We start from the raw sequence: 13372 nt of genomic DNA, 5'->3' as shown, positions 1-13372 counted from the left end.
CAGGCCTCCAGTCTGAAAAACAACCCTCCACCATTGCACTCTCTCTAGTGTCAAGCCAATTTTGTACCCAGTTGGCAAACTCACCCTGACTCCCATGTGATCAAACTTGAGTAATTAGTCTACCATGTGGAACCTTGTCAAGGGCTTTACTACGGTCCATATAAACAGTGCCTACTGCTCTGCCCTCATCAATCTTTTTGGTTACTTCCTCAAAAATCTCAAATCAAGTTTGAGACATGATTTCCCTCACTCAAAGCCATGCTGACTTTCCTTAATGAACCAGATGATATGGTAATTGATAATAGTTCCATGGTCATCTTCACTGCAACTACTTTTCAATTTCAGATTTATTTATTGAATTCAAATCCCAACAGCTGCTGTTGTGTGTTTTGAACCCATGACCTCAGGACCTGTGGATTGCTAGACTTGTGATAATACAACAATTGGTGTATACATTTTTAAGGATGGACAGCAAATCCTGGCCCTGCCAGGGATTCTGAGATCTCGTGAAAGATGAAAATTAAGAAAAGCCTGCAAATTAGCTCAGATTTACAATCTCTGCCACACTGCAGGAAGGATGTGAATGTTCAGAGATTTGGTGGAACAGAGCCTAAGTTGAGGGACTTCAGTTAGATGAAGAGGCTGAGATGGTTGGACAAAGCACAAACGATGTGAAAGGAGTGAAGATTTGATTGAGTTGCTCAGAATTATTAAGGATAAATACAGAGAAACTTCAGCATTGCTGAAAGGATCAGTAACCAGAGGACACAGGTCCAAGTTAATTTTTAAAAGAAGTTGCAGGATATTAAGAGGCATTTTATGCACTAAGTGTGATCTGAATGTGCTGCCAGAAAGGACGATGGAAGCAAGTTCGATCATAAATTTCAAAAAGGACTCTTGTAAGTATTCTAAAAAGGGAAACTGCAGGGCTTTGCAGAAAGCACAAGAGAGGGATTAATTGGTCAGCCCTTCAAAGAGCTGGCACACGTATAGTGGGTCAAACAGCCTTCTTCAGGGATGAATGGTTTTAGTGGCCTTTGCTGAGGATACTCTCAATGCCACCAGCAAAAGTGGCTAAAGGTTAAAGTTCAGAGCAGGACTTTATTGATTCCATTGAGACTGTGTAAGTAATGCTCCCTTTTTTTAAATCTTAAACAGTGACCTACAGAGACTCGGAGAGCTACAGCCAGAGCTGGCGGGGATAGCAGAGTTCTCTGCCACCTACCTGGAATGCCAGCTCCTCCTCATGAAGGTGAGTGTATGTGCAGTGTTCAAAATGCTGCTTTATTGTAACTCCACCTTACTACCCACTGACCTTCAAAGTGAACCATTTAGTAAAAATTCAGTGGATAACTGGTAGGGAGACGGTAGACAAATAGGGGGCATCTGTTTCCATTAACAGGAGGATCAGTAACCAAAGGATGCAGACTAAGAGATAATCTGAAAGTCTTCTATCAGTGTGGATATGGAGAGGATGTTCATTGCCATTTCTGCTTACCCTGAGAAGATGGTTGTGAATCACCTTCTCAAAGTACTGTGGTTCATCTGGTGTAGGTGCAGCCAAAGTGCTGGGAAATGTGGAATAAATCCTCCTTGGTCATTATTGTCTCAAACTTGAATAGGAAGGGTTTAGAGGGATATGAGCCAAATGGGACTAGATTAAATTAGGATATCTGGTTGGCATGGACGTGTTGAACCGAAAGGTCTGTTTCCTTGCTGTACTATATGACTATAGTATAGGAATGTGTTCAAGGACCTACCGCGGAAGCCCGAAACCGCGAATAAGAGCAAACCCATTGATTTCAATGGGACACAAACCTTCCCAGCAACCGCCCGGTCCCCTATAATATGTTCGGGGCATGGTAATCCGAGGGTAACTGAAACCGGGGAAAATGATTCCACGGATATGAGTGTCGCCCTGTAATTTGGAGGATTCACTGAGGTAACATTGGGCTTTGAGCAGGACCGGCACGGTGGCACAGTGGTTAGCACTGCTGCCTCACAGCGCCAGAGACCCAGGTTCAATTCCCGCCTCAGGCAACTGACTGTGGAGTTTGCATGGGTTTCCTCCGGGTGCTCTGGTTTCCTCCCGCAGTCCAAAAATGTGCAGCTCGGGTGAATTGGCCATGCTAAATTGCCTGTAGTGTTAGGTGAAGGAATAAATGTAGGAGAAGGAGTCTGGGTGGGTTGTGCTTCGGCGGGTCGCTGTGGACTTGTTGGGCCGAAGGGCCTGTTTCCACACTGTAAGTAATCTAATTACTGAGACCTGGAGGAGGCCTGTTGAAAATGTTCTGCTATCCAATTCAGTCAGAATTAATCTGTAGATTAAAAAGAGTATTAAAGGTGAGATTTGAACCTTAATCTGCAGAGGAAACTACAGAGACAATGGGCTGAATCTTGCACTTTTTGGCTCAGTATGAGCGATGAGAGTATACTTCTGCAAGGATTCTCACCCCGAAGCCTAGCAAGTTTTCTCAGTTTCTTGCCAAACCTGAGCATCGACATATCAAACCCATAACATCCGATTCCAGCCTTGTCTTGCCACTACCCTGATATCCTCGAATTAATTGGTATCCCTTATACTGGCATCACTTTTAAAAAGCCCTTGTCCACCCAGGTGTGCACTGTCAGTCTGGGGGTGCCCTGCACAGTGTCTCCTGTTTGCCCTGGGCATGGAATGTATCCTCTCCCTGCTTTGTAGGAAGTGATCTGGATGTGGGTGGTGCTGGCACAGGATTTAACTTCTCTCAGCATGGAGGCAATGCCATGAGACCATGTCATCATGTTCTGCAGTTGCCACCTGGCTTAGAGCAGTCCCAGCAATTTGGAGGAATGCCCAGCATTGTAGGAAGAAGGTCAGTGACCTTCTCCACAGTCAGGGAAAGTGCCACCATCTTCTGCCTGATTCCTCACCCAACACTCTCTCTAATTCTGCTACTTTATCCACCTTCCACCAAGGCTTATGCTCTGACACATTATTTTGTGCAATGTCACCCCGCACTCCATCCTCGAATACTGCCAGATCACCATGCCCCCTGCACTGACTACTCATTGACTTGGGGCACTTCCACAGAGAGTAACAGCTGTGTCACCAACTTTCATCTCCCTTAATGAATGAAGATTTATGGTGAGCTGCTTGGCAGTAAGCTCCCCACCCCTTAGAGTGTACATCCTGACTCTGACCATCCTGAGTCATAGAATCTCTAAAGTGTGAAAGCGTGCCATTTGACCCATCGAGTCCACACTGACCCTTCAAACAGCATACCATCCAGATCCACCCCCTACCCTAACTCTGCATTTTCCATGGGTAAAATATCTAATCTACACATTTCCTGGACACTATGGGCAGTTTTGCATGGCCACACACTGACCCTTCAAACAGCATACCATCCAGATCCACCCCTCTACCCTAACTCTGCATTTTCCATGGGTAAAATATCTAATCTACACATTTCCTGGAGACTATGGGCAGTTTTGCATGGCCAATTCATCTAACCTGCACATCTTTGGACTGTGGGAGGAACCAGTAGCACCCAGAAGAAATCCACACAGACATGGGGAGAATGTGCAAACTCCACACAGACAGTCACCCGAGGGTGGAATCGAGCCCAGGTCTTTGGCACTGTGAGACAATAGTGCTAACCACTGAGCCAGGTCCCACCCATGTTGCTCAAACCCTTAAGATTCCATCCAATGTCCACCATCATTGGACTGTTCTAACGTCAGATATGTACAAGGATGTACATTCGAGTGTTGCTACTTTTTTTAAATTACTCAATGGCTTGGGGAGCCTATAGTCTCTCTTTGGTCAAGGCGTTACCATGTAGAATGCAATCAGTGTAAACTTGCCAACCAATCAGCACCCTTTCTGACCTATTATAAATGGTTGTGTTTGTTTGAAACTTGGCATTCTTGCATTTGTCCTGGTGAGTGCAAGATGCAAAGCCTTGTGATCGTGTCAGTCTTTTTGACAGTATACTGCCATTGTATTGTAGGGCCTCATCTGGGGATTTTGAGCATTTATAACCTGTTTTAATTGTAACTTTTTCTCATTTTCTTGTATTCCTAAGGGTGAGTAGAGTGGTAAAAGATTGTTCATACTCAGTTGAGTGTAGACGATTAAATGGCAATTGGAATGAAGGGTTTGAATAACGAAAGGATTTGATAGGATATTTTCGCTCTTGATCTCGCTCTCTCTTTCTTTCTTTCTCTCTCTCTCTCTCTCTCTCACTAGAGACAGTCCTGAACAAGTCTGTGCCTATTCAGGAGTGATGTCAGGAAGTGCTACCTCACCCGAGGAGTACAGTAATAGGAATTGGGAACTCCCTCTGCTGGAACGCTGCTGAGACTGGCGGTCAGCTGGAAATTTCAAAACTGAGATTGATAGATCTTATTCTTGAGCATGTATTAAGGGTCGTGAACTCAAAGCTAGTAGTGGGGTTAAGGTAAAGATCAGCTACGATCTAATTGAATGGTGAAGCATCCTTTCAGGGCAGATTAGACTCGTCCTGTTTCCTATACATCTCCAATATTCCCACTCTTGATGGAGTTGAGAATACAATCTGGGTTTCCTTAATGCTCCAGTTCCTCACTTGGAGAGAAGAGGCTTTTACTCAGAGATCACATAAAATTTGGCATTCTTGTACTTGTCCTGTTGAGAGCGAGATGAGAACCTTCAGCGACATCCCATCCAGCAAGATTCCAGTTTTGTGCTACTCAGGCAAATGTATGTTATTGCTGAAAGCAGCTATCATACATGTTTGTGCGCAAGTGTGAATTCTGTGACAATGAAGTAGAATCTGAAAGGAAATGTCATTTTCCTCCCTCCACAGTCCCTTCAAGAAAAGTTGTGGAACGTAGCTGCCCCACTCTACCTCAAACAGAATGCCATGGCAGCTGCTGCCGCGAAACAGGTAAGGTTCATTCACTCCTGCCCCTCTGTGTTACTACCTTCCCTCCTCCCCCCCACCCCCCACCTTCGCTTGCACCTTGTGGTCCACAACCTCTCAGTGCAAATGACAGATTTCACATTAGAATGTCGTTCAATTGCAGATGATACAAAGGTAGGTGGAGGGATGGGTAGCATTGATGAGGCGAGGAGGCTGCTGAAGGATTTGGACAGGTGAGGAGACTGGGCAAACAGGTGGCAGATGGAGTACAACGTGGGAAAGTGTGAGGTCATGAACTTTGGTAGGAAGAATAGAGGCATTGACTATTTTGTCAACGGGAGAAACTTCAGAAGTCTGAAGTGCAAAGAGACTTGGGAGTTCTAATCCAGGATCCTCTCAAGATAAACTTTCTGGTTGAGTCATTAGTTAGGAAGGAAAATGCAATAATCGCATTATTTTGAGAGAACTTGAATATAAAAGCAGCGATATACTTCTGAGGCTGTGTAAGGCTCTGGTCAGATCACATTTGGAGTACTGAGTGCACAGTTTTGGGCCCCATATCTCAGGAAGGATATACTGACCGTGGAGCGTCTTCAGAGGAGGTTCACGCGAATGGTCCCAGTAATGAAAAGCTTAACGTATGAGAAACGTTTGAGAACTCTGGATCTATACTGAATGGAGTTTAGAAGGATGAGGGGGCATCTAATTGAAACTTACAGAATACTGAATGGCCTGGACAGAGTAGATGTTGGGAAGATGTTTCCATTTGTAGGGGAGACTAGAACTGAGGGCACAGCCTTAGAGTAAAGGGAAGACCCTTTTAGAAAGGAGGTAAGGAGAAACTTCTTCAGCCAGAGAGTGGTAAATCTATGGAATCTGTGGAGGCCAGGTCACTGAGTGTATTTAAGCCTAAGATAGGTTCTTGAGGATCAAGGGTTACAGGGAGAAAGTGGGAGAGTGGCGTTGAGAAACTTATCACTTCACCACCCTGCCCCTGCTACTCCCTTTATCTGCAGCTCCCCCTATAGCCACCCCCATCCTGAAGAAGGGTTACATCGATTTTTCCTCCACCTAATGCTGCCTGGCTTGCTGTGTTCTTCCAGTTTCCTGCCTGTCTACTTTGAATGGTGGAGCAGATTCGATGGGCTGAATAGCCTAATTTCTGCTCCTGTGCCTTGTGGTCTTAGATAGGGCTGCCTGATTTGTTGAGAGCAATGCAGCGATGAGCTGCTGAAGAACTTTGTAAGGATATCAGAGTGGAGATGGTTGAAAAGCCACTTTGTTTTATGAATCATACACTTGAAGAAGCAGCACATGTACTGAGTCAGCATACGCACAGGTTGGGTGAATGATATCAGGTGGCGATGACAGGCTTCAGTCAGCATGCAGCCTAAAGGAACAGAAGGAGGTCTTGTTGAAGCAGATCTGCCCCTAGAATGGGGCGAATCAGAGTGTGCACCTGGGTCTTGCTCTTTGGGGAGAGTCTCCCAGGCCCCACCTGGGATCCAGTGCACCAATGCTCAAATACACCAGGGCCCAGGGAGTGAACCTACCCTTGAAAGCATTGAAAGCTCACTCCAGTAAACAAAACTGTGAATCAGAGATTGCTTCTGTCCAGCAAATGCAGGAGATGAGCAGCCTGTGGATGGACAGACAGAGAAGGGGAGTGTCAGCATTGAGTCAGTCTGCCTGGGGCTGGAAGGGCAGTGGTCTGAGCTGGGGTTAAGGAGCCTAAAGCAGAGGAGCAGGAGACTGATTAGATTAGATTACATTACATTACAGTGTGGAAACAGGCCCTTCGGTCCAACAAGTCCACACCAACCCGCCGAAGCGTAACCCACCCATACCCCTACATTTACCCCTTACCTAACACTATGGGCAATTTAGCATGGCCAGTTCACCTGGCCTGCACATCTTTGGACAATGGGAGAAAACCGGAGCACCTGGAGGAAACCCACGCAGACACTGGGAGAACGTGCAAACTCCACACAGTCGCCTGAGGCGGGAATTGAACCCGGGTCTCTGGCGCTGTGAGACAGCAGTGCTAACCACAGTGCCACCGTGCTGCCCACGGTGGCAGTGTGAGACTGGGTGTGATTTGCCCTGGGACTCTCATCCCCCCCCAAGGGACAGCCCTGCATATAAAACCCTGAGGGGGCCCAAAAGAATGTAAACAAGTCGAATGTTTCCATTTTGTGGGGGAGACCAGAACTTGATGAGAAGAGATGGAAGTGAGGAGAAATATTTTCTCAAAAGGTAGTTCGCCTGTGGAGGTTTCTTTTCCAGAAAGCTGTGGAGGCTGTGTCATTGTTTGAGTTACATAGCTTTTTTTTGATGGACAAGAGAGTCAAGGGTGTTAATGGGGGTGGCAGGGGCAGGGACACAGTAAAATCGAATTGTGAATTCAGGTGGATCAGCCTTGATCCTTGAGACTGGCAGAGCAGGCACAAATAGTCTAATCCCGCCCGAATATCCCTGCTGTGTTATAGGTGACAGTTCTTTAGGTGATCACTAGAGGGAGCAGTTGGAGCGTACCTCACACTCCAAGCTCATTGTTCTCCTGATAAGTTACTTGCTCAGCAAGTTGTTGCTGAATATCACCGTTCCTTCAGATTGGAGTCAGCTGCACATTGTATGCTGTCTTTTTGTCACAGGCAAGAAGGAGTTTTGCACCAAGCCCTGTGTGACCATTATCACTGTGCTCACTGACCCATGTTGGCTCACAGACTGGCTAGCATCGATCTTAAAATTCATTGATGATGTGTTTACATCCCTCCCTGGCCTCATCCCTCCCGAACTCCTGTATCCTCTTCCAGCACTGCGGCCCTCCCATATCACAGCTCCAGTTCTGTCTTGTTTCTCTCACTGCTCCTGAATGCTAGTTTACTGACACAGATTTTGGTCAAGGTTTGTTTGACAACGTTTTGTGCTACATTAATGTAAGTTGTTGTTGTAAAAAAAACCACCGAATAGATCTCAAAATAATTGGCTCAAGATTTTCTGGTCAGCAGCTGACTGCAATTTAAGCTGTTGGCTTACCATTTGACACTGGAGTCTCTATACATTTTGGCCTTGGCTCCAACAAGGAATCCAATGGAAAGAAGGTTTGGGAATCTGACTGGTAAGTGACATACCAATGGAGCCTTGTCCTCCCTCCCCTTCTTGCAGTGTAAACTAAACATGCCCATTAAAGTCTGTCTTAGATCATTGACTTGCACTTTATTTAAATGGAGTTACTATCTCACTCCAATATTGAACAACCTCTTCCCTTTTCCATCATTATTAGCCCCAACAATGACAACCTGTTCTCCCCCACCAACAGTAAACACCCCTGCCTTCGTTCACCCCTTTATGCCAATGCCACTGGCAGTGTTTGCCCTCTCACCTCACCCCGTGGCAGTGCCCATCTGGTCTGGAGTGAGGCTCTGAAGCAAGACCCACTCAGCTGCAACCAACAGTGACCGAGAGCTGCTGTGCTTCATCATGGAATTGAGATTATTTATTCCAAATGTGGTATGTTACTTGAAATGTTTTTGAGGTATTAGGTGTGAGAGGGTGCTATACAAATGCAGAAGCCATTCCCGAGCTGTTTAAGAGCCTCACAGGCTGCCCTATCAAACTGAAATCTATTTAGCCACACCTTTTACACCAGTCTTCCCCTCTGTCTCTCTCTGCCTACAGATTCTGGAACACACATATAAGCTGGAGTTTCTATACAGCGGCCTGGAGAGTAGACACATTGCAATCATCCACCACATGAGGCTTCAGGCAAAAGCGCTACAACTCATTCTGACCGCTCGGACAACCAGAGGGTAAGGATCTGCCTGCAGAGGTGGATTGTTCTCTGGTACTTCAGAACTTGAGTATTACCGGGGGGGAAAAGCATTGAGCAGGACAGTTATCAAGAAATGCTATTATATGGGGAGGGGAATAGTTATACTCCTGAACTCGGTATAAAAATTATTTTCCTTTTACATCAGCATTCCTGCAAATTGGTCTGATTTGTACAAGACAAAAAGCTTCAACAAATTGCTATTTTTCAGCAGTATTCATGTAAAGACTAGTTGGAATGTGGAGCTTATTATGAAGTAGAGTGGCTGTGGTGAATTTAAAATGAAAGTGAGATGGGTGTTTTACATAATTATATAGGTGTTTACAGTATAACTTACAAGTCATCCAATGCAACAGGTCTGTTTCTAGTTCGTGAGCCTCCTGCCACTCCCTCTTCCTTATAATCCTCTTAACATCTACTCCCCTCATGTGTTTGATGAACTTCTCCTTAAATGTATCGATACAATTCATCTCAACCACCACAACTTCGTGTGGTGGTCACTCGCTCTTTCTCTCCTCTGTCAGAGTAAATGCCTTCCTCCCGGATTCCTGATTAGATTTATTAGTGATGTTTTTGCCCTGTGTAAATCTCTGCTGTCAAGCCCTTCCAGAAGCATAGAGACCTCTGTCAGGTCACCTTTCTGTCTTCTCTTTCCAAGTTGCTATCTTTAGCTGAGGAATATTACTAACTGTATGTACAGCTAGCTCACTGATCAGAAACAGCTCTAGGCCATTGACGCCACATGCCTTTTGGAAAAGAGGAGGCTCTTGTGGATTTTATCTATCTAGACTTCCAGAAGGCCTTTGATAAGGTGCCACTCGGGAGGCTGCTGAGTAAGGTGAGGGCTCATGGTGTTTGAAGTGAGCTACCGGGATGGATTGAGGATTTGCTGTCTGACAGAAGGCAGAGAGTTGGGATAAAAAGTTCTTTTTTGGAATGGCAGCCGGTGACAAGTGGGGTCCTGCAGGGTTCAGTGTTGGGGCTGCAGCTGTTCACTTTAATATATTAATGTTCTGGATGAAGGGACTGGGGGCATTCTGGCGAAGTTTGCCAATGATACGAAGTTAGGTGGACAGGCAGGTAGTACTGAGGAGGTGAGGAATCTGCAGAAAGATTTAGACAGTTTAGGAGAGTGGTCCAGGAAATGGCTGATGAAATTCAGTGTGAGCAAATGCGAGGTTTTGCACTTTGGGGAAAAAAAACATCCATGGACTATTTTCTAAACGATCAGAAATTCCTAAAGTCAAAGTACAAAGGGATCTGGGAGTGCTAGTCCAGTATTCTCTAAGGTTAACTTGCAGGTTGAGTCCGTGATTAAGAAAGCAAATGCAATATTGTCATTTATGTCAAGAGGGTTGGAATGTAAAAGCAGCGATGTGCTTCTGAGACTTTATAAAGCTCTAGTTAAGCCCCATTTAGAATACAGTATCCAGTTTTGGGCCTCACACCTCAGGAAGGACATATTGGCACTGGAGCGTGTCCAGCGGAGATTCACATGGATGATCTCTGGAATGGTAGGTCTAACATACGAGGAACGGCTGAGGATCCTGGGATTGTATTCATTAGATTTAGAAGGTTGGGGGAAGATCTAATAAAAACTTACAAGATAATGCATGGCTTAGAAAGAGTGGATGCTGGGAAGTTGTTTCCATTAGGCGGGAAGACTAGGACCCATGAACACAGCCTTAGAATTAGAGTCAAAGAAAGTAATAAAAAAAACAGGAATCGCTCAGCGAGCTTGGCAGCATCTGTGGAGCAGGAAATAAAATTAATAATTCAGCTCATGACCTTTCATCAAAACCTGAGCCACAAAATGGTAACAGGACAGGAAGAGGCCATTTCACTCCTCGTCCCTTCCCCGTAGCCCTACAAAATACTAATCTTTTCTCCTCAGGTGCACTCCAAATCGCTCTTGAAAGCCTTGATTAAATCTGCCTCTACCACATGTTCAGATCCTAACCATCACCTGTAAAAAGAAATAAAACAAAATTTCCCTTACGTACTTTCCTGATCACTTTACATCGGTGCCTGTGGTTCTGGCCTCTTACCCAGAATGCTCATAATTTGTCAGGTTACCTCTCATCATTATGTGAACAAGGAGAATGACCAAGGAGCATCACCATATGCATGTTCCCCTCCAAGCCACTCGCCGTCCTGATTTGGAAATATTTCACTGTCACTGGATTAAGAACCTAGAATTCCCTCCCTAATGGCATTATGGGTCTACCTACAACACATGGACTGTAACTGTTTAAGAAGGCAGCTCACTCCCACCATCTTAGAACATAGAACATTACAGTGCAGTACAGGCCCTTCAACCCTTGATGTTGTGCGACCTGTAAAACCAATCTGAAGCCCATCTAATCTACACTATTCCATTATCATCCATATGTTTATCTAATGACCATTTAAATGCCCTTAAAGTTGGCAAGTCTATTACTGTTGCAGGCAGGGCATTCCATCCCCTTACTACTGTCTGGGTAAAGGACCTACCTGTCATCTGTCCTATATCTGTTATCCCTCAATGTAAAGCTATACGTCTTGGTAATAAATGTTGACACGGCCAGGGGCATGCACATCCACTGAGTGAATAAAATAAATCTAGAAAAAAAGTTAGTCTCATTTTAAAAAAAAAGCCATGTGGTTCTCAAATGACCTTTAGGGAAGGAAATCTGCTGTCCTTCCCTGGTCTGGCCTACATGTGACTCCATACCCCTAGAGATAATGTAGACTCTTACCCTCTGAAATGTTCTCAAGGACCAATCAGTCATGGGCAGTTAAAGACAGGTAACAAATGCTGGCTTTGCACTTCCATCCAATGAATTTCATATTCCCTTTACCTCACACTGCAATAATTTTCACACGTCAATCTGTTCCTCCCGCCTGTGTTCCCTTGAGGTACATCAGTACCCTGTGACAAGCAAAGTAGTTCTCTCTAGTACCAGGTGAAAGTGAGGACTGCAGATGCTGGAGATCAGAGTCAAGATTAGAGTGGTGCTGGAAAAGATCAGGCAGCATCCCAGGAGCAGGAAAATCGAGGTTTCGGGCAAAAGCCCTTCATCAGGAAACACCAGTCCCAGTCCAAAATTAGCAATTGTTCACCGTGCCCTTGTTTCCTTTACTCAGCCACATTGATTGAATCAACCTGTTGAGATTGGAGGGAAGTTGAGAGAAATTGTTTCTACCCAAGGGGTGCTGGGAGCGGGGGGTGGTATGGAACTAATAGCATGAAAGTTTGGCAGAAATTGAGAGGCTTGTTAAAGATAAATGCTGAGAGATTGCCTCTACTGATTGAAAAATCTAAATCACAGATAGATCGTCTCGGGATATGGGCAGGATTGAAATTTTATTCCTAGAATCCTTATGAGGATTGGTCGGAATGTCTAGGCTTGTGTCCACTGAAGTTCAGAAGAGTAGGAGGCAACTTGATTGAGGCATGTAAGATCATGATGGGTCTTTGCAAGTGGATATGGGAAGCGTGTATCCTATTATGGGAGGGTTTAGAACTAAGGGTCGCTGTTTTTTGAAAAAAAAAGCATCGTCCATTTAAAAACGGAGATGGGAGAGTTTTTCTCAGAGTCATTGAATCTTTGTAACTCTGCTTCCACCACCTTTTCAGAAAGAGTCCTCAAATATTTTGAAGGTGGAGATAGATCAATTCTTGATAAGCAGGGGAGTAGAGAGGTTGTCAAGGGTAGCTGAGAATATAGAGTAATCAGATCAGTCATGCTCTTACTGGATGGTGGGGCAGGCTCAATGGGTCCAAGTGACCTGCTCCTACACCTAATTGATGTGTTGGTATGCAGTGAAGTTACTTCACACTGAGGGTTGTGAATCTTTTAGAATTACCTACCCCAGAGGGTTGTGGATCCTACAATGCTGAATCTATTTAAGGCTGGAATAGACAGGTTTCTCAGAGAATCCAGGGATATAGAAAGCAGAGAGAAAGGTGCAGTTACAGCCTTGCTCGTTTTGAATAATGGAGCAAATTCAATGCATCATCAATGGGTGAGATACTAAATGAGTAAGTCTCATCCGTATTTACTGTGGAGAAAAACATGAAAGCTAGGGTATTTATGGAAATAAATAGAGATGTCTTGAAATCAGTTCATGTTCCAGGAGAGAAGGTGCTGAAGGCCTTAAAACGTATAAAGTTAGATAAATACCAGAACTGTGTGGGAAGCTAGGGAAGTAATTGCTGGGCCACTTGCTGAGATATTTGTGTCATCTCTAGCCATGAGTGAGGTGCCAGAAGACTAATGTGTTGTCATAGAGTCCTAGAGATGTACATTACGGAAACAGACCCTTCGGTGAAACCCGTCCATGCCGACCAGATATCCCAACCCAATCTAGTCCCACCTGCCAGCACCCGGCCCATATCCCTCCAAACCCTTCCTATTCATATACCCATCTAAACGCCTCTTAAATGTTGCAATTGTACCAGCCTCCACCACTTCCTCTGGCAGCTCATTCCATATACGTACCACCTTTTGTGCGAAAAAGTTGCCCCTTTGGTCTCTTTTACATCTTTCCCCCCTCACCCTAAACCTATGCCTTCTAGTTCTGGACTCCCCAGCCCCAGGGAAAAGACTTTGTCTATTTATCCTATCCATACTCCTCATAATTTTGTAAACCTCTATAAGGTCACCCC

General features: G+C 45.0%; 2 protein-coding genes across 3 annotated transcripts in view; one reads left to right on the top strand and one right to left on the bottom strand.

The window, feature by feature from the left end:
• Positions 1 to 13372, top strand: part of ints4 (integrator complex subunit 4) — a 60881-nt gene that overhangs the window by 33944 nt on the left and 13565 nt on the right. For both annotated transcript variants that reach the window (XR_006311980.1, XM_043692496.1), the window contains exons 16-18: positions 1159 to 1252; positions 4833 to 4913; positions 8571 to 8701. Coding sequence is in view for 1 of the 2 variants with exons in the window: in XM_043692496.1 (XP_043548431.1) it covers positions 1159 to 1252; positions 4833 to 4913; positions 8571 to 8701 (306 nt within the window). In the remaining variant the exon portion in view is untranslated. The remainder of the gene's footprint in view (positions 1 to 1158; positions 1253 to 4832; positions 4914 to 8570; positions 8702 to 13372) is intronic.
• The window catches only part of LOC122550957 (transmembrane protein 164), an 82045-nt gene continuing 70872 nt past the window's right edge, over positions 2200 to 13372 (bottom strand). The window contains exon 5 of the mRNA XM_043692497.1: positions 2200 to 2318. Within this exon, the coding sequence (XP_043548432.1) occupies positions 2314 to 2318 (5 nt within the window). The 3' untranslated portion in view covers positions 2200 to 2313. The remainder of the gene's footprint in view (positions 2319 to 13372) is intronic.

This window comes from Chiloscyllium plagiosum, chromosome 6 (genome assembly GCF_004010195.1).
Source record: "Chiloscyllium plagiosum isolate BGI_BamShark_2017 chromosome 6, ASM401019v2, whole genome shotgun sequence".
NCBI lineage: Eukaryota > Metazoa > Chordata > Chondrichthyes > Orectolobiformes > Hemiscylliidae > Chiloscyllium > Chiloscyllium plagiosum.
This window is presented reverse-complemented; position numbering and strand designations above follow the sequence as displayed.